The sequence below is a fragment of the Tripterygium wilfordii genome, chromosome 12, assembly GCF_013401445.1.
Source record: "Tripterygium wilfordii isolate XIE 37 chromosome 12, ASM1340144v1, whole genome shotgun sequence".
NCBI lineage: Eukaryota > Viridiplantae > Streptophyta > Magnoliopsida > Celastrales > Celastraceae > Tripterygium > Tripterygium wilfordii.
The window spans coordinates 11,370,880-11,395,844 of NC_052243.1; the positions used below are offsets into that span (position 1 = coordinate 11,370,880).

The 24,965-nt window shown below is 36.5% G+C and overlaps 5 protein-coding genes across 6 annotated transcripts; 3 read left to right on the forward strand and 2 right to left on the reverse strand.

Moving 5' to 3' along the window:
* The first annotated feature begins 301 nt into the window (after positions 1–301).
* LOC120011198 (probable mitochondrial adenine nucleotide transporter BTL3) lies at positions 302–4,892 on the forward strand. The gene is made up of 4 exons (XM_038862262.1): positions 302–1,018; positions 1,468–1,771; positions 3,696–4,163; positions 4,553–4,892. Exons 1-4 carry the CDS (start codon positions 546–548, stop codon positions 4,619–4,621), a joined length of 1,314 nt encoding a protein of 437 aa, XP_038718190.1. The 5' UTR covers positions 302–545; the 3' UTR covers positions 4,622–4,892.
* Positions 4,893–5,352: 460 nt separating this feature from the next.
* LOC120011199 (multifunctional methyltransferase subunit TRM112 homolog A-like) lies at positions 5,353–5,999 on the reverse strand. The gene has a single exon (XM_038862263.1). It carries the CDS (start codon positions 5,934–5,936, stop codon positions 5,565–5,567), a length of 372 nt encoding a protein of 123 aa, XP_038718191.1. The 5' UTR covers positions 5,937–5,999; the 3' UTR covers positions 5,353–5,564.
* Positions 6,000–6,499: 500 nt separating this feature from the next.
* LOC120011560 (signal peptidase complex-like protein DTM1) lies at positions 6,500–7,406 on the reverse strand. The gene is made up of 2 exons (XM_038862705.1): positions 7,062–7,406; positions 6,500–6,707 (listed from the first exon to the last, which is right to left on the reverse strand). Exons 1-2 carry the CDS (start codon positions 7,301–7,303, stop codon positions 6,620–6,622), a joined length of 330 nt encoding a protein of 109 aa, XP_038718633.1. The 5' UTR covers positions 7,304–7,406; the 3' UTR covers positions 6,500–6,619.
* Positions 7,407–13,266: 5,860 nt separating this feature from the next.
* Positions 13,267–14,983, forward strand: LOC120011393 (transcription factor MYB93-like). Its single transcript, XM_038862500.1, has 4 exons — positions 13,267–13,425; positions 13,522–13,651; positions 13,771–13,968; positions 14,209–14,983. The coding sequence occupies exons 1-4, from the start codon at positions 13,275–13,277 to the stop codon at positions 14,756–14,758; spliced, it is 1,029 nt and encodes a 342-aa protein (XP_038718428.1). The 5' UTR covers positions 13,267–13,274; the 3' UTR covers positions 14,759–14,983.
* A 4,302-nt stretch (positions 14,984–19,285) lies between these two features.
* LOC120011141 (cryptochrome-1) lies at positions 19,286–24,852 on the forward strand. Of its 2 annotated transcripts, XM_038862201.1 has the most exons (5): positions 19,286–19,828; positions 20,351–20,569; positions 21,370–22,076; positions 23,215–24,020; positions 24,431–24,852. In XM_038862201.1, exons 1-5 carry the CDS (start codon positions 19,516–19,518, stop codon positions 24,432–24,434), a joined length of 2,049 nt encoding a protein of 682 aa, XP_038718129.1. In that variant the 5' UTR covers positions 19,286–19,515; the 3' UTR covers positions 24,435–24,852. The 2 variants fall into 2 exon arrangements, with proteins under 2 accessions (XP_038718129.1, XP_038718130.1); XM_038862202.1 differs by lacking the exon at positions 24,431–24,852 and having other exon boundaries at positions 23,215–24,323.
* Positions 24,853–24,965: the final 113 nt, after the last annotated feature.

Sequence of the window (24,965 nt, forward strand, 5' to 3'; positions counted from 1 at the left end):
ATTGTGTGCATGTAGCGCTATACTTATCAAAAAAGTAACATTTCAAGTACTTAAAATACACTTCATTATACCCATTGTGATGATATAGCACTATATTTATCCAAAAAGTGTTGTTAACAATGTTAAATATAGCATCATTGTGGATGCTCTAATCCAGTGGTAGCAGCGCAGACAGCCAGGAAAACACATTTTCTCGATAATAATTATCAAGCGCATATTTTTTTAATATTTTTTGTATTTAGTTTTACCTCTGCAAGAAGCCAAGAACATAATAATTAATATTAAATGAAAATAAATGCTAGCAGATTTTCCAGGGAAAGTAGAAAACCAAAAAAAAGGGAACTGAAAATCGAGAGAGAAAGAAAAGTGGATCGAGTCACAGTCTACTATGCGAGACGATGGAACCAAGGCCGAGTCCGCTATTTTCCTTCTCTGATTCTGCAGCCCTTAATCTTCCTCTCCCAATTCCACTGGAGCTAAATCTATCGAAATACCCAATGTTCTAACTCCCTATCTTTCTCGACTCCAGATTTTCTTACATTACAATGCCAGGCGTCGATGTTTGGCTCGAAAATTCACTTCGGAACGAACAATTTGAATCTTCTTTTTCAACTAATTCGCGCTCCAATTTGAGCTCATACACTTCCGGTGGCTTATTTCTCGAGCCCACCGTTTCCTCATCGCTTGTTCATTTGATTTCTTCAATTGGCATTTCGAGTTCGGTTTCTACTCCGGAAAGAGAGGTTTGTGGAGTTCACAGGCGAGGAAAAAGAGTTAAGGTGGCAGTTGGCGGTCTCTTTTCGTCAATAAGCCTGAGAGGCGATAATATTGTACAGAAGCCAAAGGTGCTTTTGGTGGAAAATGGAGAGGGCAAGAGCTCTGAAGAGCTTCCACTGGTTGGTACTGCAATTGTTGGGGTAAAGGATAAACGAAAGGTTAGGGTACGGGGAAGGGGAGGAGGCGCAATGAACACAACTAAGCATTTGTGGGCTGGAGCTGTTGCTGCCATGGTTTCAAGGTTTGTGTTATCCAACGTTTAAATTTTTTGTTTCGTTATTTTGGTACTGTAAGTTATTCTGCTGGTGGAGCCAGGCCTTTGTGCATTTCTTTTATCCAGTGTTTAACCGTTGTAAAGCCATGATGTATAACCTTACAAAGTATTCACATATTTTTACTGAAAAATGGCTTTCAATTAGCATCTGATTCTGCTTGTGGATTTGAGCTATGGATTTGTTAATGACATTACTGTATATTAGTGAAACAGCAACTGAATATCCATATGGTTAGTGTTCCACCTTTACTCAACAAATAGAAATCACACTGATGCAATGAATTTTGTAGCATAAAGTATCGGGAGAGAAAAGATGTACAGTCTTTGTCTTCTGCATCAAAATTGGACAGAACTGCTTGTTAGTGTTTGAACATCTCTCTGCCTCAACTATATCTGAACAACTGCTTTTGTTTCAGAACTTGTGTTGCCCCACTCGAGAGGCTAAAGCTGGAATACATAGTTCGTGGTGAACAGAAGAATCTATTTGAGCTCATCAGGAAAATTTCAGGAACTCAAGGGTTGAAAGGTTTTTGGAAGGGGAACTTCGTCAACATTCTTCGAACCGCTCCTTTTAAAGCAGTCAATTTCTGTGCTTATGACACGTATAGGAAGCAATTGCTTAGACTGTCCGGAAATGAGGAAACTACAAACTCTGAGAGGTTTATTGCTGGTGCTGCAGCTGGCATGACGGCTACTGTACTCTGCTTACCGCTTGACACTGTATGTGGAAGCTTGGATTTCTTCCTTCCTTTTCCCTCTCATGCCTCATTTGTTATCGCCTAATTTTGGGCATATCTTCCTTTGGTATCGGAGCTACTATACTTATATCTGCGTATTACTATTGAATGACCTGGTGAAATTGGTCACAATGTTCATTTGAAATGATGTCTGTACAAGGTGTTCTAAAGAGGGACGGCCTTGGTTTAGTGGTAAAGTTCATATGGTGCAATAAAATGGGGGTAAGGCTAAAATAATTCATGGATACATATTTTTTCTGGGAATACAAAACCACCCACAAACCTTTATTTAATACAATTAATTTCACTCTGCTTAAAGAAAATCACATTGGATTTTTTTTGATTAATGATCCTGAAAAGAAATATGGTATGAGTGGACACCAAATCATTAGCTTCGCACTAGCTTCAGATTAATTGCCTTGCCCTCTCTTTATATCTTTTGTCAGTGACAATTAATATATATTTATGGTTATGATTTCTGCTTGTTTGAAGATATTGTGAATGTATTTGAAGGGATAACACTCATGCTATTAATTTTTAACATTATCATGATCCCTTGAATGGTCAGGTGTTGATTGCATTACACTAAGACTAGAGCATAATTATGTTCATATTCATTTAATTGATTTGACATTAGCCAAAGTTCGCAGTATTGATAGTTGCGTCAAAAAAGCAAAGTGCCGGATCAATTCTCCCTTATCTTCTTTCCTTGTTTTAATGTTTCAAAAAAAATATACAAATTGAGATTTTACTTTCATGGCAACAGTACACATCAAGGTGCAGATTATAGTATGTGAACAATTAATGACCCAAAGCTCTCGCCCTCCCAGGTCAAGTCATGCAACACAGATTCTAGGAGAAATTTCTACATTTTGTTGTCAAAATATCCCAGTTTTGAATGCCACATTATTAAATTTGTGATTCCTTAACATTGCTTGTCTAGAGAAACCTCATGATGTATAAATGGGTCTTGAAAACTGCTTGATGCTTTGCATTTAGTTGCTGGAGTTAATGAATTCCTCTGCCTTCTTCATATTACCAATATGCTCTAAAGAGAGACAATTTCAATCCAATCTTATGGGAGCGAGCAAGAGGTAAGCCAATTGGAAATATGCTTTGTATAGATGCAAATTTTTTATTTGGGGGCTTAGAGTCCTGAGAAAATTTTGTTGGTAGATATGAATTAGGGAGTTCACAACTTTGGGGATTTTAGGGGGAGAGCTGTTTAGGTATTTTCTTTGTTCTAATTTTAGTCAACATTTAAAATTTAATAAAGTTGTGTGTAATGGAGGAGAAATTTACCCATTATATCAAACATTGGGGGAGCTTAATGGTCTTTCTTAGACTAGAGTGGGGAACTATCTTTGAGTGCATCGGAGTGTTAATGCATTTTTCCGTAAAACTTAAAGACCCTGCAAGGTGTCAAGCAATAAAATTATTTCATTTGCATTAAAGCTGTATTGGGCTTCCTATGGAATCGGTACAGCTTTTATTAGCTTGGGTTGTTGTTGAATTCTTGGTTTGTTGCTAAGGCTATAGAAGAGACAAACTTTACTGACTGTAAGGGACGAATTAAAACTTAGTTCTCAGGAAGTAAAGACTTAACTCTCAGCTTTCTCAAGCCAGGTTTCCCTGCATTGTTGTCCAGTCTCATGGATAAGAAAACGACTTCTACACTTTTTAAACCAGTCTTTCTATTTTTTTCTTCTAGTTTTCTTTTATGCTTTTTAAGTATTAAAGGTGCAACTGGAAAATCAAATGTTCATACTTGTTTTCTGCAATGAAACTGCCATTTTTGAATGGATTTATGCCTTTAGCAGACATTTATTTCGGATTCCATAGTCTTGTTGATCGTAACCATGATTACTATTTAATTCTGAACTATGATTAATCATTGTATCTTCCAGATAAGGACAATGATGGTGGCACCTGGTGGGGAGGCATTAGGTGGTGTGATCAGTACTTTTCGCCATATGATCCAAACACAAGGATTCTTGTCTCTTTACAAGGGTTTAGTGCCGTCTATTTTAAGCATGGCACCTTCAGGTGCTGTTTTCTATGGTGTCTATGACATATTGAAATCAGCTTATCTACACTCACCGGAAGGCAGAAAAAGAATACGGAAGATGAATCAACAGGATCAGGAATTGAATGCTTTGGAGCAGTTGGAGTTGGGACCAGTTAGGACATTATTGTATGGGGCTTTTGCTGGTGCTTGTGCAGAAGTTGCTACATACCCATTTGAAGTTGTGCGTAGACAGCTTCAATTGCAGGTCAGGGCAACGAAAATGAGTGCTCTAGCTACCTGTGTGAGAGTCGTGGAGCAAGGAGGCATATCAGCTCTTTATGTTGGCCTCATTCCCAGCTTACTGCAGGTATGTGAATGTGTGTGTATGCACACACGTATTTATAAGATGATGATGGAATGAAATCTTATGCTTATTTTGTGGTCCTGATGAACATGCACTGTTCGGTATTCATAAAACACACTTTATATTGTATGACTGTCGATCATGTCTTGGATTTTGGATGCCATGTAATATAAATGACTAATTTCCCAGTCATACTTCTGTATCTGGTGGCGAACTCTCTATTTCATAACATATATTTTGTTTTTGGGGCTATCTTGCTGGGATAAATTATCTAAAAACACGATCTCCTTTACTGATTAAATTAACATGGTTTACTTGGTTGCGCATCACATACTCCTTCAGCATCTTTCTTTTAGGGTCTGCTGTCTTGATCTTGAAATTTTACACTTCAGGTACTTCCATCGGCATCCATAAGTTACTTTGTTTATGAGTGCATGAAGATTGTTCTCAAAGTGGAATGAACGGAAGACTCTGGATCCTACAGTGAATAACGGTAGGACTTTTCTGTTACTTAGAAAGGAGCATAGGATGTAGATTCAGAACGGTAAGAACTAGTCATTCACAGTTGGGATTACCTTAAATATTCCCGACTTATTCTTGTACCTCAAAGGAGGAAATGCACAATTTTTCCAGCGGATGGTAATTAGTCATTTACAGGTGGCTGTTCCCCATTAACGTTACTGGCTTATTTTTGTACTTCATAAAGCATAAATGCATACTTTTGTTCACATATATGATTGATCAGGCCTCCAAACGGACCAAACTCCTTTGCATAGCCTCAGTAGACACCTTTGCCCTTTGGCATGACTTACATCTAGTCATCTACCTTAAGTCTTGTAGTTTCTTCTCTTTCTGGGGTCATGCATTCTTTTACCTAAACTTATAATACATGACATGACAGTGCCGTGGCCACCCATTCTGGAGTACAGAGAGTAGGTATATGCATTCATTTTATCTGAATGAATTGCAATATTTGCCCTCTTTGTTTATCTAGACAACAAATTTCTTGCATGAAGGAGAATTCTGCTAGTAATTAGCAAGTATGGCCGATTGAGACATTTCCAATTGTTGTTTGCTGGTTTTTGCCGTCAATTCCGAGCATCTCCAACGGAAGATGCAAATGGAGAATGAAATGACCCAACAGGTAACGCTATTTTGCTCTCTCAAACCGCAAAATCGGACCTCCAATGCCTTAACAAATGCAAAATCTGATAGAAAGTGGAGATGCAAAATGACAATAGGAGAGTTTGATTGAAAATATTTCAAGAGTCCTAGGGTTTTCCTATTTGAACAGCAAAACAAGTTCCATTAATTTCAGAGACTGAAAATCAAATTACTAAATCCCAAGAACCCTAAAAATGACGCACTCTCTGTCTCACACGACCCGGCGGCTACGGCAATCTCTCAGACCTCATCCTCATGAAGCAACATATTGGGAATCCCCTTAGTGACAGGGAATTTGCGACCCGTCTCTGGACATACCAGAGCACCCTCTTCAAGGTCGAGCTCTAAGAGAGCGTGGTGGAATTTCTGCAAGAACTCATCAGATTCAAGCACGGACGAATCGGGAGCCTCTTCGGGAAGTTCAGCATAGCCCAGGGTCAGCGCAGCGTCGAGGAGGGCCTTCCATTCGATCTTGTGAAACATTTTTCTGAGGAATGCAGCGTCGAAGTCTACCTGCTTCTCCTCAACCTTGTCAACTTCGATCCGGAGAGGGAAGCCGTTGATCACGCCCTTGATGTTGGATGATAGCATGTTGTGGATCAGTAGCCTCATTTTGATCCTCTGTTGTACTCGTCTTCTTGCGCGGTGTCACGGGACTTGTGGTTTTGCTGGTTTGATAATTCGACTTTCATGATTTTGCTTAAATTAACCCTAAAACTAAAACGAGACCGTGAAAGCTGAAAGCCCATAAGAGCCCATTAACATATTGCGCTCTACCGTACGAGAAATTGGGCTGGTTATAGCCTTATATACACTATCCTTGTAAGTTCTTAGCGAAGTGTTTTTTTTAGCTTGCCATTTGTACATTGGTATAGTTTAAACTCGAGCCGTTGGGCCTGTGCATATAAAAGTTTCTCAGTTTCTCAATTGACGACATGTCTGATGCATAGCCATAGGGGTATGCTCACAATGATAATCGAACTTCGAATCTTTCGAATTAATATGTTTTGACTCCGAAGAGATTCAATAACCAAACTATTACCCAAATAGTTTTGAGAGAAATTCTCAAGCATCAAGATCACTCAAATAATTTTATGAAGAATACAATCAAGTGACATTTCTAATCTGGTTGGCTCTCAGTCAATGAAGTAATTCTACAGAATGGCAGCGATTCAAAAAACAAACTGGTTTAGACCAATCTTATGCATTTACAAAGCACCAAATGACTTAGAAACTCCAAATAGTCACTGTTGTACAAGTTACCCCCAGCAAAAAAATAGCAATCCTTAAATTGTTCAGCTTGATATGAACCACCACCACTTGTACAGAGCAAAGCTATATATTGTAGTATAAGCAACCAATCTGATAGGATAGATCCTATACCTGCCAAAACAAATTATATATACATCTTCAACACAAAACTACATAAATTTTCAGAAGAATGCTAATATTTTAACCCTTTTTTTTTCCTGTCAGATTCATTAAGTAGAAATCATATGATAAACTCATAAGAATCCGATAGCACCAAACGATGTGATTTATAAGAAAAGTTGAAAATTTTCACAATCAACAAACGACTTTTCTGAGCTCAAAAACCGTTGAAACAAAGCCCAATGTATCATCCCTAACAAAAAGTAATCTAAAACGGACAATATCTGTTAATTTGTGTGGAGTGAGATTTCTTATACAAGGTACCCACTAGAAAATCCAACAAAGGAACAATTAATTAATACGAACCTTAGAGGTCCAGATCTTTGAGCTTCAGCTGCTGCCTTCTCTTGGAAAGTAATTGGAGAGCCCCATCGCGAGAAATCTCGACTGAAGAAATCCCAATCAGGCAACAGCACTCCGGCAATCAAGAGAATACCCACAACGTAAGTGACCATAATTTTCTTGAAAGAATGTGTACATAATCCTACTACAACCATAATAACAGCCAACCAAACCAGGCAGGACCTAAGAGCAGCATCATTAGCCATGGAGTGCTGCTCTTAGATCAGCTGCAGCACCAAATGTAGAGATAGAGAGAGAATAAGATGAGTATGGCGGTGGCCGGTGGGTTTTGCAGGTGTGAGTGAAATGATTTGGGAGTTAATGCTTTGCGTTTCTCAACGGTTTTCTTATTTCTTTTTTTTTTGTGGATCCAACTTCCAACTGCAAAGAAACATGACAGCAAGATATTTATGACATAAAAATGAAAAGGTGGTCCGACAAGCTTGAATGGGCTTGGGCCTGATTGGACTCTCTGAAACATGCCCGATGATGATTGGATGACTAAAAGGCTTGGACTAATTTGGTTTGATCCGATATTGTAGTTTTTGGGCTTATAAACAAGTATTAGTCCATTTTTAAAAGCGAATCCGACCCACATCTTCTGACTTTCCTAACCGGCCCATGACAATTGGTATTTTTGCTACTCTGTTTTTTTTAAGGGATCCCATCACTTATATTCCAGTTATCTCAACTGATGAGTTATATGCACATAATTTTTTGTACATCATGTGAAACCTGTGGAGCCCTCAAATTCACTTGAATCATGTGCGTCCAATTCAGATGCTAGAATAACTAGGATATCAAACTGTTGGGATCTTAGTCATTTTTCCTTTTTTTAACCTAGAATGATATCATGTGAGTTTGCATCTTGGAAGAAACTAGTGTGGATCCCAAGCCGAGCATCTGTATTCCAATTATCTCAGTTGCTGAGTTATATGCACATGATTTTTTATGTATCATGTGAGACCTATGGAGCCCTCAAATTCACTTAAATCATGTGCATCCAACTCAGATGCTGGGATAACTGGGATATCAAACTATTGGGATCTTTACCATTTTTTTTTTTAACCGAGAATGATATCATGTAAGTTTGCATCTTGGAAATCCAATATGGACTTAAATTTGGGTCGTCATATCTATGAGCATAGAAGTTTTTCACCTGACGACATGATAAATTGAGTTAAAATCCAACAAGTGATCACAAAGATTACTCCCAATAAAAATTGAATTCAAAAATTTCTAAATCCATATGATATGGCATTTGAGATTGACCAGTACGTTTTTTTGGTACACAAATTATATAGTCGTAGACACCTAGTCACGTGCTATTCATGAAACAATAATTTCGTTTGTCCTCGCCTAAACTAATGCATTTTGCATATAAAGACAAACTCACTAAACCTCGTTTTTTTTTTTTTTAAATTTATAATCATAGATAATTCAAAGTCAACTATTTTGTTTTCTTCCAAATCCTGTAATCTTTTCTTGGTCATGATTAGGTTATCCATGAGAAGCTTTTGGCAAGTTACTCCCTAGCAGCACTCTAGGAGCAGGTACCAATAATTGGTTCCATTCCCTTACCAACATTTCTCCATTGAAAATGAAATAACAAATGTAATAAGAAATTGAACAATTTTATGTATGTATGAAGTATATGTGTAGGGAGATAGAGAGACATGTATACATACATGGTACGTTACAGGCCAATGATTAGATGACCACGAAGAGTCCTTTGTTGTTGTTGTTTTTATTATTATTTGGGAAATCCCGCTCAACGGTCACTTTGTGATCCTTAACCTAATCCAAACCCTGGGGCACGCCTATTGTAAAATTAGTTTCTCGCAAACACACAGATAATATAGCAACACACAAACAGAGTAATGGAAAGAGTAGAGAATAAAAAAAAAAGCAAAAAGTCTACGTGGTTCTGGAAGAGTGTCTATGTTCACGGAGTCTATGACTGTTTTCAATATGATAATTTCAATAGTACAATTTGGCTAGGGTTCCTCCCTTTTATACTAGCTGCCTAGCTAGGTACCCGAAAAAAATACAATTATATTCCCATACTAAAAATAACCAATTTATATCGATCAGTAATGTCTTACCATACCACGAGGACTCCGTCCCCACACCCCCCACGGGTAGCACATTGGATGCAGTAAAAAAAATTTTATTTATTTTTTAAAAATTATACATGTATAGTATTCGGTCTAACGAATCCAATGATATATTTTTTGTTCGAAACAAAAATCAAATTCTTCCCGATCAAAACATCGAATGTTTTGAGTTTATATTCAACGGTTTAGAATTATTATGCATTTTTCATGTTAAATTTGATTTTTGTTTAGAAAAAAAACTCTGTCATTAGAATCGTTATATCGAATACTACACATATATAATTTTTCAAAATAAAAATAAAAAAAATTTCAATCCAAAAATGATATTACAATGGGGTGCTGTAATAATTTTACAGCTGCCCCCAAAATCCCACCCCCACCCCTACTAACAATAACGAAACAATGGGGTTTACCCTCCCCTCTCGCACGAACTTCAATAATCCAACCTTTGTTGTAAAAAAATGTGTTGGAAACCCATTGAAGCAAGCAAATCAGTTGTTTAGCTGACTGTTGACATTGTCGTACTAATAGAAAAAGATTATATTAAGTTTCGTGTAGTGAAGTTCAAATCATTAAAAAAAAAGATTACTGCTTTTTTTGTTGAAAGCAGACATGGTCCACCCGACAAGGACCCTTGGTTGAAGGGCCAAACTTAGTGTTTGTTTTTAAACAGAGATTTAGGGGGTAGGATTCGATCCTATGACCTAGCGGATGGGTGATCCATTACATGTAATGTGGTTGTCATTTAATAATGACTCACTTACTCATGTGTGTGTATATATATATATATAGATTTGTTACGTGGGAAATACATTATACATGGTCTCTCACTCCTTGGGCTGCTGGCAGTAATAATTGAAGTTGAAAAGGACATAATTAAGTTGATAATGAGTTAATTAAGTTGACAAACTAACATTAGAGAGGGCATCATTATTGGACAGTGTTTGTGTAAGGATCCAAAAAACATCGTTTCTCCTAAGACTCAAATAACTACATGGCACATCCGAGTCACTAGTTGAAGTGATAAAGATTATGTGTATCACTCTGATGATCAATGTTCGAATCTCCCTCTCCATTTAAAAAAAAAATGCATGGCTAATTGAATACTCCTACAAAATCAAACGGTGCAGAAAAACCAAATATGGATATGCAAATTTAATATGCTATTTTTAGGGAGAGAAGTTCATTATTTCTTATGTCCAATATACCACAAAAATAGATAAAATTATTATAAATCATATATTCGTGAGAATACCGCATAAAATTCAATGCAAATTAACACAAATAGGTATTTTTCGCTTTGTACCTAAGGATCACATGATTTTGTCCTTGAAAGGGTCTTTTCAGTTGAGAGAAATTTGATCTTACTGATAAACCACATCGGTGGTGGCGCTTTACATTTAACCGATGTGAGATACAAGTCTTAACAGTCTCCCACACTTGTGAGTTCGGTTATGGGAGGCCCAACAAGTGAATACGGGCATAGGTCTTTTAGGGTTGAACCGTGCTCTGATATCATATTATAAATAAGATATTTGTGAGAGTACCGCATAAATTCAACCCAAACAACTTGAAGAAATATTGTCCGCTCTTGGTCTAATGCCCGCACGGTTTTGTCTTTAAAGGATCCTACCACTTGATTGAGAGATTGAATCTTTATGAATAAACCACATCGGCGGCTCTATATTGAACCGATGTGGGATACAAGTCTTAACAAAGATATTAGCCTCGGCGGACCTCACGGTAATTATGTAGAGAGAGAGTTTTGCACTAAGCTTGGCCTTTTTCTAATTGACCAAGAGGAAGAAAAACAAAATGTATCTATATATACATGAGATTAAAAATTAAATATAGAGGATGATGATGTATATAAAGATATTAACTTTTACGTATTGTTCTAATAGTCCAATATTCAAACTGCACCAATAACAGGGATTTCCACAACTAATTAAAAAACCTACTAGTTGGTATTTCAACTTTCAGGCACTCAACAAAGACTGAAAACACTGTCCAGCTTGTTCAACTGGGTAACCATATTATTTTAATTGAATAAAAAAAAGGTAAGTTTGCATAATAACAAAGAGAATGAGGACAAGCCATGAAATGCCTTTGAAGCATTGCCAATCGTGTGAAGAATGTCATGGTATGTAAGAGCATGCAACCAATAGTACTAACGAAATTTATTATTGAATAGGGAATATAATATAATAGTAAAAAACACGATAATATTTATAGTGTTTCAATACTCGATCTACATTCACTCTCTAAAACCCTCTATAATTACTTGATTTCTATTATATGGGATATCTTAATTTTTAGGATCTCATAGGAGAATCATTATATATATATGTGTGTATATATCGTTAATTACTTAATTACTACTATAAGAAAAATGACAATTAAGGTGAGGATTTGGGGCGTTTGCTGCACCAAATTCCCCTCTAACTTGGTCAACGGGTCACATCCCATCCCCTTGATTGGTCTCTTTCTTATAAAAATAATCTCTCAATTGATCAATTTAGGGTAAATTCTTATTTACGTTTGCCATTAATTATTATATTCATTTGATGTATATCTTTATATTTTTATGTCTTTTTTTTAATACAGGGGAAGGGGAAGGGGATGGGGAGGCTCGAACTTGAGACCTCTATAAAATACCACACACATGAGTGTTATCTAAGCTACTCGTTGTTCTCTGTATTTTTATGTCTTTATGTAATTGTATTAGTACAATTTTGATTTTAACTATATACAGTTTATTGTCCGTAGATTCTCATGGGGTATCTTAGTGAAATCCAAAAGAAGACGTAAGTCATTTTGAAGCCATGCAAACAATGACGAAAAATGTATTATTGCGTGCATGAACCAAGTTCCCTAGACCTACTGTGACCTGCCACGTATTACGTAATCGGTTCTCTCTGCCCCTCTCTCTCTCTCTTTTCTTTCCTTTAGCCTTCACTGCTAAAAGACGAAGTTGTCCTCCTTAAGGTTGTATCAATATTAATTGTGCCTTGTAAAAAAAATTAGTAATTAGTCTTCCAAGGAAATAGAAATACTGTGTTTTTATGTCGGCCCGACACAAAATTTTATCTCATGGGGCAAAGTTATGCGGGAGTCTGGGGGCAACGCCCCTAGAATCGCACATACCAATTTGTTCCAAGTTTGTAAAAGGAACCGGCATAGAATTACTTGCAAAAAGTACTTTAAAGTCAATATATTAGATACAAAGGGTATAATAACCTGATAAAGTAATTATATGCGCAAAATTCCCAACCATACTATCTGTCTATCTTTGGTATGACCCTAGTGGAGTCTGATATTAATATATAGTTGTTTGATTTTGATAGTGAGTTGTTATAATATGCATACACATAAAATATGAACAACATGAGTTAGATTGACCTTCCAAAGAAAACTCAATAGTTGCCTAATCCTTTCCGTGGATAGTGGCTAAGAACATTTTTTTAAAGGTAAGTGACAGTGGAGGTTGGAACTTGGATATATACCACGAAATTCAAGTATGTCTTATATATCCACCTTGACTAAGAGATTGTTGGCTAAGAACATATCTTCTTCTTTTGCAGATAAGCAGACGTGGAGGTTTGAATTTGAGTACTACTCAATTCAAGTATATATATGCCTTAACCACCTCCGGCTAAAGGATTGTTCGCTAAAAACAGACTCATACAAGTATAATTTATTTTTTGGCTCACAAGTATAGTTGGTAGTGCATCTATGGTTATTAAAGAGATTAAAGGGATAGTGTACAATTTAAGTCCTAGATTATTTAGACAGAGTCAAAGATTATTTAGACAGAGTCAAAGATCTGTTGATATGTAATTTTTAAATTTAAAATGAAATTAAAGGGTATATTGGTCATTTGACTTATAAGAGTGGACACTAGGCTAGTATTGCAACCAAATGGGAGGAAAAGTCCCAATTGTATGACAAGGCAAAGAGAGTGTTGTGTACATTAATTTATTTGTTTTTGAATAATCAATGGACACACGGTTGAGACTCAAGATTTGATTATAAATAGACTTAGTTATTGGGGGTAGATATGCAGGGAGACAAAGAAATGGGAAGGTCTCCTTGTTGTGATGAGAATGGTCTCAAGAAAGGTCCTTGGACTCCTGAAGAAGATCAAAAGCTTGTCCACTTCATACAAGAACATGGCCATGGAAGTTGGAGAGCTCTCCCAAAGCTTGCAGGTATATATATATATCACACACATACACACTATCTCTCTTTCTTCTCATGGTATAATTAACTTTATTAATTACCTAGTTTGGTCGTTGTTTTTTCAGGTCTTAACAGATGTGGGAAGAGCTGTAGATTAAGGTGGACAAATTACTTAAGGCCTGATATCAAGAGAGGCAAATTCTCTCGAGAAGAAGAACAAACCATTCTCCACCTCCATTCCATCCTTGGCAACAAGTAAATACTAGCTATATATCCATGTTCTATTCATGTTCATAAAACTATTATAAAAGTACATATACACATATAATTTGCTCACTTGTTTATGTATATATGTTTGTGTTGTTTCTTACAAGATGGTCAGCAATAGCAACCCACCTGCCTGGACGAACCGACAATGAAATCAAGAACTTCTGGAATACCCACTTGAAGAAGAAGCTGATTCAGATGGGTTTTGATCCCATGACCCACCAGCCAAGAACTGACCTTTTTGCCACCCTACCTCATCTTATGGCCTTGGCCAACCTAAGAGACATCATGGAGCATCACCCATTGTGAGTATTTTTTTAGTAACCGAGAACAACATCATATTAGTTTATACTTTAGACATTCGATATGAGTCTAAACTTAGGCCATCAGGTAAGTTTCTCATCTGACGATAGACTGCATAAGTTGGCCAAATCCCAACGCATAGCCACATGGATATTGCTCCTAGTGGGATGATACCGCGTGTGAAACCATATGGCTTTTGAGATATCTAACACATGCATTTTATGTATATATGTGTCTTTCAGATTACAAGCAGAAGCTCAGTTGACCAAGCTTCAGTACCTACAGTATATGTTCCAATCTGCCACTAATTCAGTATCCAATCCATCATTTTGTCAAAATGGGATGACAGACATGGAGGTCCTAGAACTACTCAACTCAATCAAACAAAACCAACTAGGACTGGAAATGGAGGACCAGCTCTCCTCATTTTCCATTGGAAATATTAATGGTACTGGTGCAGATCAACCACTCCACCACCATCAAAACCCAAATCCTCCTTTATTATCAGTCCCACAACAAGTCACTTTCCAAACATCTCTCACGACTAATAATATCATTGACCAAACAAATAACTTATCTGATATTGCTCCATGGATTAATCTTCCATCTCCTACCGATCATCATCCTTCTTCTGTCCCTCCATCTGTAATCGAAACACCACCGCCGTCGAACAATCCTGCCGGGGATGCTAGCACTACTACTTCTAGCTACGGTGGAGAGAGTACTACTACTTCTTCTTTATGTTGGAGTCAATTTTCTTTTGAAGATTCTATTTTGCAAGAGCTTTCATAGTTTGGCTTGGATCGGTTGCATGTATATCTTCTTGTGTAGTCTTCTGTTACTGTGTTATACTCTATATACCATCCCATATCTTCCACATACATATAGGTTAATTGATTTATATACTATATATATGTGTGTGTGTGTAGTAATATAGGGATTTAATTTTGTGAATTAGTTTTGAGTTTTCTTTCTTCTGAATCTAATAAATAGAAGACGTACTTCTTTTGCTTTTTATTTTTCCAGTATTGGATTGAGATTTTCTATGCCATGATCAACAAGTCAACTTAAAGTAGAAAGAGGTTCAATTCATTATATCAACCACCAAAAGAAAAAGAAAAGTGGGTGAATTAATGATTAAAAAAATGAAGTTACTTGAGAGTTGAGACTTGAGAGGAATATATTGCATCAAAGTAGTTTCTTGTTATAGGTGAAAAAAAATCATTTGAATAGTGGGCCATGCATAAGGAAATGCTCGAGAAAATATTCAGTAGATCTTAAACACTTAGAGTCCTTTTTTTAACCGAGAAACCATCAATCATGCCCTTTGAATAATAACTTGAGAAAAATATTCTTGCCTAATTCGAACTCCCGACCTTAGCGGCATACATTGTCATAAACTCATATATATATATATATATAACCAATTCAGCTATATTGCTTTGTGGTTATTAAACACTGAGTCATTCACTTTGGAACTCCAAAACTCATATATTTCAAAATTTTCCTAATTCAGCACATTAGATTGATTCTGGAACACCATGCATCATGATATAGTATTTCAGAAGAAATTTACTATGGAAAAACACATGGTAGTGTTTCTACGATTAAAGAAAGAAATTGAAGTGTATATTGAACAAATATTCCCTACTATAGCAATTATAAAATCATTCATTTGTGGCACTAATATGATTATTAAGAATATATAGGTGATGTTGATTAATTAGGCAAAGATTCCAACTAATTAATTTCCTTGAAGATTATCATGACTTGTAATTTGCTTTTCTTACAAGGTATTGACCACACCATATTTCTTCTTGGCATTATTTCATCCATGTCTTTCTAATGAAGCTATTACATCTAATGCACTTAACGTGTAACACATGTCAATAATGACAAATTCGACTTAAACGATCGAGACTTAATTACCTATACTCTTCTGAGAATTTTTTTTTTTTTAACCCGACGACGACATCATAGAAATTTACCTTTTGGTAATCCAATATTAGCTTAAATTCGGAATGTCATGCCTACGCACACAAAAGTTTTCCACCTGACTATATGATAAGTTTGATCAAAGTTCAACGCGTAATCATTATGGTATTACTCTCAATAGAAGTCGAACTCATCATCCTCCAAATCCATACAATTTGGCTACAGAGAAATTCACTACACCGATATCACCTAAGTGATTCTTTTCTGAGTAACTCCTACACACACACATATATAGGTACTACAACAATCATTGGAAGTTTTTGATTGATTAATTAATTAATCAAAGTCATGGTTATTATTGTCCAAGCAAGAGAAAAAACACACAAGACATATATATATATATATGATTAGGTGCTGTCTTAATTATTAAAATTATTGGACCAATTATTAATTAACCCACCTAATAATCCTACCCCATTTGTTAGATACTACTCAAAGTTTCTTACGTCATTGAAATTTAATTCCATAATATGCATGCATGGTAAGCGTGTGATGGATGATTTGTAGAATCCTATACAAACTGATTTGTAGAATCAATAGTTGGTGGCATCAAAATTGTAATGATTAATAACCTACGAGTGGCAACATCAAGAAAGGGATTTGTGACATAATAGATAATGGAAAATATTAATGACTGCCATTAGTGCACTAGGTAAAGATGAAAAAAAATATATTGAAACCTGAAAATTGACATGTATTTTAAGTTTAAAAAAAATATGAGGGAATGTTCATCGGACCTAACATACTGTGATATGTTATAATCAATTCTTAACAAGTGTCCTAAGGATGCCCGTTAACACTACCCTATAATTCACAATTGTTTCTTTTGCTTATCACGATGAGTATTGAGTACTGCATTTTTATAATTTCAAGTCTAGTTTGTTTGTCTTCCGGGTAATAACATTTTTCGATACTGAATAATTTGACCCAGTTCAAATCGGAAACCCATTTTTCAAATGTTTCAAATTGGGAATCGAAAATTCAAATTTGTTTCAAACCACCCACACGGGCAGCTTTATGCCTTTCAGATAGACAATTTGATAAGTATTTTCACTGTCCAAAAGGTCTGAAAACTGACTAAGTGACGAAGTTGGAACAATTTGAATTTTCAATTCCCAACTTGAAACGTTTGAAAAATGAATTCCCGAGTTGAATTGTGTCAAATTATTAAATACCCAAAAGTGTTGTTGTCCCGTTTGTCTTCTACCATTTTGTTCATCATGGGCCTTGATCTAACTGGGCTCAGAATAGCTTGGCCCAAGTCCATTTTACAACTCCGGTTGAATTTAGGCCCATATATGGCGCCCACCTTTGTAAACCTTTAGTTGTGTGTAGGGCCGTAAGTTGATCATGATAGTATGATGCAAAGAGAAAAAGGTGTGTGTCATCTACCATTGAAGTTGACATGGTTCACTGAACAAAGAATTCTCGGAGAGGAGTTGTATTTGGATATCTAATCAATCTGATTGCAGAGGAAGGAAAGGATAAAGTAACCTAACTTTGTGTGCAAAAAAACCATAAGAAAGGAGCCTAAAATGGAGAATCCAGTAGTCTGAAAAATTGTTTTTGTAGTCTAGCGGATGGGAATGGCCTATCCACGTGTGCGAAAGCGAATCACCTTTCCAATTTTTCTTCATTTTAGCTATATCAAATTAATCTGATTTTTTTCTTATAATATTCAAGGATGACACTATAAGTTTGCTATTTTGATATCCAGATAATCAGGTTCATAGTTGTGAATCTAAAATCAGGCAATCAGGTTCATGCGTACAGAAATTTTCCACTTGATAACAAGGTAAGTTGGATTAAAGTCCAGTCCACAAGTCCACAACTAAGGGTGTTCATAGTTGGTTTTTTTTTTTTTTGACATAAATGAAACTGATCAACTAGTTAATTGGTTTTGTCAATTTTTTTCGATTCGGTTAAGTTTTTAGTAGAGATGTGTAATTTTTTTTTTAAATCGATCAATTAATTCGTTTGCGGTCAATTTAGGTTTTGTCGATTTTTTTGAACTAACCCTAACCACAATGATATTATTGCTCCCGATAGAAATCAAATATGATCGGTGATTTGATGTGGGGATGAATCCTTCAATACATTAAATCGTGTTTGCTTGACAAATGTGATTTGCAAAATATTGTGCAGGTTTGTGAGTTTATTATGGAATACATACTCGAAACATAATGATTGCAAATTACCATATATAAAAGAAATATAGTCCGACCAAATTATTGGATTGAGTGCATGAATGTGTATATATACAGAGAAAACATCATAAATCACTTTTAACAGTGATATGCACAAAATTCATGGTTGGAATCTAAGCCTTATCATGAGCTCCAAGAAAAGCAGAAGAAAGGTCCACCACAACACAAAAGGCCACACCCAAGTAGTCAGCATATCTTATCTTTCCCATGCTTCATGTCCCCTTCATTCATATACCAACCCAGCCTTCCATTATAAGACCAATTTGTAATAATAATAATAACAATTCATCATCTGAGCCTTTACCCTAAAAATTTAGGGTCGGCTATACGAGTCCTGATACCATAAAATGTATCATTTAGACATTCGATATGACTTAAACTCAAATCGTCAGGCTCACACACTTTTAAGCATCTCCACTCAATTATGGACTTGAAGATTATAATGGTAATAATAGGGAGTCTCTCTTTCAAGGTTTTAGAGAATTTTCCACCCTGCCAAGGTGTCAACAAGAGAGGATTAGAGAATAAACAACTAGAGAGGTGTTGTTGATGGGTATTTTGTTTTCTTGTAAAAGATAAGAGGGAAAGTGAAAATATATGTAGATAGAAAATAAAAGTTGTGGCTACAATTTTTTTCTATCAATTTTGATGAGACCCCACTCCATTCACCAATCCTATATTCCTATTCACTTACGCTCTCCACAAGGCCCATCCCTCTCTCAATTTGTGGGGCCTTTTGGGCTGCAACTAGACCAAGAAAAAAACTTGTTAATGAAAATTAAATTCTTTTATGAAAAATAACAATAATTCATTCAAGTTTAATGTAAATTAAAATTGCAGTTACATCTTAATTCTTTGATTTTCACTTCTATTTTTTAATTGAAATGACGAATATGCCCATGATTTTCTCAATTTTGAATTTTCTTCATGCAAATTAGTAACTTCTCCCAAAGTAAATAAATCTATAAAAACTTTGCATTGGGGCAGAAAAGATAACCATGTGATAATGGGAGGAATATATATGAATAGGCTTTGATTTGATGTAAAGGGATGTAAATGTAATTTGAATCAAATTGAGAAGAAAATAATTATATTATTCTTTCCCAAATAAATCCATCCAAGAAAAGTGGAGTGAAAAAAAAAAGGCAATAAAAAACAATCCAACAAGATAACGCAGGTAACAGATAGATCAAAGCCCAAGTTTTGGTCTGAAATCCTTCTTCCAAGTTGGTGTGCTTCACGGGATGTCTGAGGGAGGACAATAAATTATGTAAATTGTTAGTGGTTAAGGATTGAGAGAGACAAATTGGGTTGTTTTTTTTTTTCTGGGTTTGGTGAGTTTTGGAGATGGCAGGTGGTGGGTGTAGCATAGTATGGTTTAGGAGAGATCTGAGGGTAGAGGATAACCCAGCACTATTAGCTGGTGTGAGAGCAGGTGCTGTGGTTGCAGTATTTATATGGGCACCCGAAGAGGAGGGTCACTACAACCCAGGGAGGGTTTCAAGGTGGTGGATTAAGCACAGCTTGGCTCACCTTGAATCTTCCCTGAGGAGCCTTGGCACAACCCTCCTAACCAAGAGGTCAGCTGACAGTGTGGCCACTCTTCTTGAGATTGTCAAATCTACTGGTGCTACTCAGCTCTTCTTCAACCACTTATATGGTCAGTTTCTTTTAACTCAGACAGTCTTGCAATTTTGTCTTAAAGTCTGTTAATTTTATTCATTTTTTTATTTGCATGGAGATTGGGCATCATGTGGTTTTGACCTCTGAAATAATTAATTGATTTTCGCAGATGGGTTTTGTTTATTTTAATGTTTATTCCTCTTTATCCATGTTCTATGATTTTGATTGGATTGTGCATCTTTGTATAATATAGTATTTTTCATTCTGGAATAGATGAAGTTTTCTTCTTAGTATTATATTACTACTGGAGCCCTCTTTTCTTCAGGTTTTATGATATTTAGATTCATGTTACTTCTATCTATAGTTTTTTCTATCATGATCGGCTCATTATGTGTTTAAAACTTTATATTGAAGAATGAAAAGGCATGTATGTATTGTGTTTCTTTTAACAAATTGATTTCTGTATCTTTAGTTTGTCGAAACTTTTATCAAATAGTGAACAGAGAAATCTAGATCCAATGTTGCATATCAACATTTAGTGGCTGTTGTATGATTTCAGATCCCATGTCCCTCGTCAGGGATCACAGGGCAAAAGAGGTTTTAGGTGCTCATGGTGTTGCTGTTCGTTCCTTCAATTCGGATTTACTCTACGAACCGTGGGATGTTAATGATGCCCAAGGTCACCCTTTCACAACTTTTACTGCTTTCTGGGAAAGATGCCTTAGCATGCCTTATGATCCAGAGGCTCCACTTCTACCACCAAAACGGATAATTTCAGGTTCATGCCCCCACAATGATTCTTAAATTTTTTACGTAAGATCAGAAAGAGTAGAAGAGCATCAAAAAAATAGAAAATTATTGTCGATAGGAAACTTTTGTTTCCAATAGTTAATCAAATTTGCAAAACAAAACCTTTTCTTGCAATAATGTGTGGAAACTTAAGGCTGACTGCGTATTATATTTTATTTGACAATCAATGATTAAGTTTATCAAAACAAAAATGAGGTGTTTTGGTAGTTATCTTTATACACCTTTGTGGGGTTGGGAAGTAACATATTCTGAAATTGGTCTGTGACTTTCTAAGTCTGTGCAATGGCTGCATCATGTCCGATTATGTTAAAATGTGTGGCGAGGCATTATGTATTTGTGTAGTTGTGCTGAACTAATATAATTGGAAGAATTCAGGGATTAATACTTGTCTTCAAGTTTTGTCTAACTTTAGTGACAGGAAAGGAAATAATAGCAGATAGTAGAAAGCATGGCATAATTCACTTTTCTCTGCTAAAGTTTCATTAGATTTGCAACAAAAAACCCGTAAAATTACTGCGAGGTTCAAACATGTAATAGAGAGATCTTTAGATGGATGTGGTAGCAGAAACTCGTTCATCGGGTTCACCTGCATATGCCAAGTGTTATTCTGGATAAAATGAGAAACTATTGTTGTTTGACTTTTCAAATAGTTTGGTAGTATTAGAATTTATAAGTTAGTTAATTTCAAAGCACTGGTAACAGTTAACTTATGATATTTTCAACCTCTCATATATTTGGTCATCTACAACATTGCTTGCACTCTTACAGGTGATGTATCTAGGTGCCCTTCAGATAGTTTGATGTTTGAAGACGAATCTGAGAAGGGAAGTAATGCCCTTCTTGCTCGAGCATGGTCACCGGGGTGGAGTAATGCTGATAAAGCTTTGACCACATTCCTAAATGGAGCATTAATTGAGTACTCAACGAATCGTAGAAAGGCAGATGCTGCTACAACCTCATTTCTCTCCCCCCACCTTCATTTTGGGGAGGTAAGTGTTAGAAAAGTCTTCCATCTTGTTCGGATCAAGCAGGTCTTGTGGGCCAATGAAGGGAACAAGGCTGGTGTAGAGAGTGTGAACTTGTTTCTGAAGTCAATTGGCCTTAGAGAGTATTCAAGATACATGAGTTTTAACCATCCTTACAGTCATGAACGACCTCTTCTAGGGCACCTTAAGTTTTTTCCTTGGGTTGTTGATGAAGGCTATTTTAAGGCATGGAGACAAGGTAGAACTGGTTATCCGTTAGTGGATGCTGGTATGAGAGAATTGTGGGCCACAGGTTGGCTGCATGATCGTATAAGAGTTGTAGTTGCCAGTTTCTTTGTGAAGGTCCTGCAACTTCCATGGAGATGGGGAATGAAATACTTCTGGGATACATTATTGGATGCAGATTTAGAAAGCGATGCTCTTGGTTGGCAATATATATCTGGTACTCTCCCAGATAGCCGCGAGTTGGATCGCATAGACAATCCACAGGTGGAATAGTACTTCATATATTATTTCTGCTCCATGTCTCTTTACACACAGTTTTACATGCACATAAATATCTGCGCACATACTTATTTCTTTTTGCTCTTGGTTGGCAATATATATCTGGTACTCTCCCAGATAGCCGTGAGTTGGATCGCATAGACAATCCACAGGTGGAATAGTACTTCATATATTATTTCTGCTCCTTGTCTCTTTACACACAGTTTTACATGCACATAAATATCTGCGCACATACATATTTCTTTTTGTCATGGTGGTGTGAACTTTGCGTTGTAAACAACAACTCTCAATCACAAGGCTCTCACAGTGTGCGGGGTCGAGAACAGGTAAGATGTACATAGCCTTCCCCCGCATAATATGCGGAGAGTTTTTCCAGGGTTAGAACCTGTGAACTTTGTGTTACATGATTCTTAATTATATCATTCACTATTTCTCTTTCTTGTGTTTTGAGTTTCGATGATTTTGTTGTATTTGTGACCCCCTGCAGAATTTTCTCTTTAAGTTGGCCTTATATCTTTTGGCAGTACTTGTGTGTTTTGGACTCCTGTCTTGTGTTCTCCTGCCCAAGTGCCTAAACAATGATATATGTTGGAAGCTTATATCATACATTGTTTATGCCCCCGCTTGATACCTTAACTTGGTAAAATGCTAAAACGGAAGGCCTATTCTATAGTTGCTGTTGAGGTTCTGTAAGTTGAAGTGAAGGTTTTCATTTTGCTTGAATATATTGATTAATGATTTCCTCTTGCAAATATCTGACTACATCTTTACTGCATCTTGGACTTATATACTACGGGTTCTGGTTGATTTTATAATTCTGGTTGACACTTAGCAGCATTCCTGATCTTTGGACTTTGTTAATCATTGATGCAGTTTTGCATAAATATTTCGTGTATCTTTAATAACACTTTGAATAGAAGTTTTGCATTAGTCGAATTGCCCTAATAGATTTTGTCTTCTGTGTTGTTTTTTGATTGATGTCTCTATATTCTTGCCAAGTGCCAAAACTCAAATCTATATATCACATTTAAGTTTTAACTTATGCATATCAACTACTCAATTATTTTAGATAAGAAACTGTCAGTGAGGTAATTTCTTAATTTAATTCATCAATGTTTTATAGTTTGAGGGTTACAAGTTCGACCCCAATGGAGAATATGTGCGGCGGTGGCTTCCTGAGCTGGCCAGACTACCAACAGAATGGATACACCACCCATGGAATGCGCCTGAATCTGTACTTGAAGCTGCCGGAATTGAGCTGGGATCAAATTACCCCCTTCCAGTCGTAGGGATAGATGCAGCAAAAGTCAGGTTGCAACAAGCACTTTCAGCTATGTGGCAGCAAGAAGCAGCTTCAAGAGCTGTAATGGAGAATGGGACCGAGGAAGGGCTTGGGGAGTCCACTGAATCAGCACCATTTGCTTTTCCCCAAGATACCCTGATGGAGGAGAACCATGAACCTGTGAGGAACAATCCTCCTGCTACAATTCGACGTTACGAGGATCAGATGGTTCCAAGTATTACTTGTTCTTTGGTGAGAGTTGAAGAGGAAGAAACTTCTTCAGTTCGAAATTTTGCAGAAGAAGGCAGAGCAGAAGTTCCAAGAGATATACATGTCAATCAAGAGCCAACAAGAGACCCCCTAAACCAAGAGGTTACACAAAATCGTCTAGGTAATAGCACAATGCCACAGTTCAATATCACGATTGCACTGGGGAATGCTGAAGATTCCACAGCAGAATCTTCGAGTAGTGGTAATGGTCAGAGAGAAAGGGATGGGGGTGTAGTTCCGGTTTGGTCTCCTCCAACTTCTAGTTTCTCAGAGCATTTTGTTGGGGATGAAAATGGCATCGGAACTAGTTCATCATACTTACAGAGTCATCCACAATCTCACCAGATAATGTCGTGGAGGCGGCTTTCTCAAACAGGGTAAGAAATCTTTGCACATTTTGTAAGACTCGGAAAATATATGATTCCTTGAGAACTGATTGAAAATAACAGTTTGTACCTTCATTAAGGTTCAAAAGAATGTTCTGCAAATTACTTTCTCACGATGTTTGACGATTCTATGTCTGGAGAGATTGTGTGTGACCAGAATTGTCAATGTCATCTAATTATACGGCTAGAGCCATAAGTGATTCCTTTAATTGTTAATCCTGGAAGAAAGGGAGTGATAAGATTGTGAACATTGAATGCTATTTTATTTTTCAATTTAGTGTTTGTTCTTATTCATCAAAAAGAAGTATTGCTTGTTCTTGGCTGTTGGGCCTTTTTTCTGAGCGTCGAATATTAAAATCGTTTATTCTTGTTGCCTGTTCGGGGCGTTTTTTGGGATTTAGGTAAACGGATGTGCATTGAGACTAAATCCTGGGGTTGAAGGACGCAATGGTGCTTATGGTTGCTTGATGAGTCTCTGTCTGCAGTTTTCTTACTTCACCAACCGAACTTGATGGAATGCTGACAACCGATGTGTATGATTGTCGAAAATGATAAATGCATCCCAACTGCTATCCTTTTTCATTGACGTACAATATATGTAGATTTTTTTCCTGTATAGTATTTGTCAATTCTTATAAGGCAGAGGAGCATCAATGTAGGTATGTGTAGTCCTCTAATAAATGCAAAGTGTGCCCTTTCTTGTTTACTTGATTGGTTGGGTATTTGATTACACTTTATGTTTGCGTTATGTTAGAATATGTACGAATGATGTGAAATGTCTCAGCTATTGAATAGAAAAGTACCTAATGTTAGCAGAGCAGAAGTTCTTGGTACAATGTAAAGTTATGGAGTTCTTGTTATGGATCGGAAGGAAATAAAGTTCATTGTATACACTTTTTGTGCTCTCCCTCTCCCCTCAGGATCCTCTGTTTTAGG

Coding starts and splice junctions, on each gene's coding strand:
- LOC120011560 (XM_038862705.1), bottom strand. CDS start 7,303: ATGGCTAATGATGCTGCTCTTAGGTCCTGCCTGGTTTGGTTGGCTGTT. Junction 6,708..7,061: donor CAAAGATCTGGACCTCTAAG/GTTCGTATTAAT, acceptor TTGTTTTGGCAG/GTATAGGATCTATCCTATCA.
- LOC120011141 (XM_038862201.1), top strand. CDS start 19,516: ATGGCAGGTGGTGGGTGTAGCATAGTATGGTTTAGGAGAGATCTGAGG. Junction 20,570..21,369: donor ACCAAAACGGATAATTTCAG/GTTCATGCCCCC, acceptor GCACTCTTACAG/GTGATGTATCTAGGTGCCCT. Junction 22,077..23,214: donor ATCGCATAGACAATCCACAG/GTGGAATAGTAC, acceptor AATGTTTTATAG/TTTGAGGGTTACAAGTTCGA.
- LOC120011393 (XM_038862500.1), top strand. CDS start 13,275: ATGCAGGGAGACAAAGAAATGGGAAGGTCTCCTTGTTGTGATGAGAAT. Junction 13,426..13,521: donor AGCTCTCCCAAAGCTTGCAG/GTATATATATAT, acceptor TTGTTTTTTCAG/GTCTTAACAGATGTGGGAAG. Junction 13,652..13,770: donor CATTCCATCCTTGGCAACAA/GTAAATACTAGC, acceptor GTTTCTTACAAG/ATGGTCAGCAATAGCAACCC.
- LOC120011199 (XM_038862263.1), bottom strand. CDS start 5,936: ATGAGGCTACTGATCCACAACATGCTATCATCCAACATCAAGGGCGTG.
- LOC120011198 (XM_038862262.1), top strand. CDS start 546: ATGCCAGGCGTCGATGTTTGGCTCGAAAATTCACTTCGGAACGAACAA. Junction 1,019..1,467: donor GTTGCTGCCATGGTTTCAAG/GTTTGTGTTATC, acceptor CTTTTGTTTCAG/AACTTGTGTTGCCCCACTCG. Junction 1,772..3,695: donor TCTGCTTACCGCTTGACACT/GTATGTGGAAGC, acceptor TGTATCTTCCAG/ATAAGGACAATGATGGTGGC.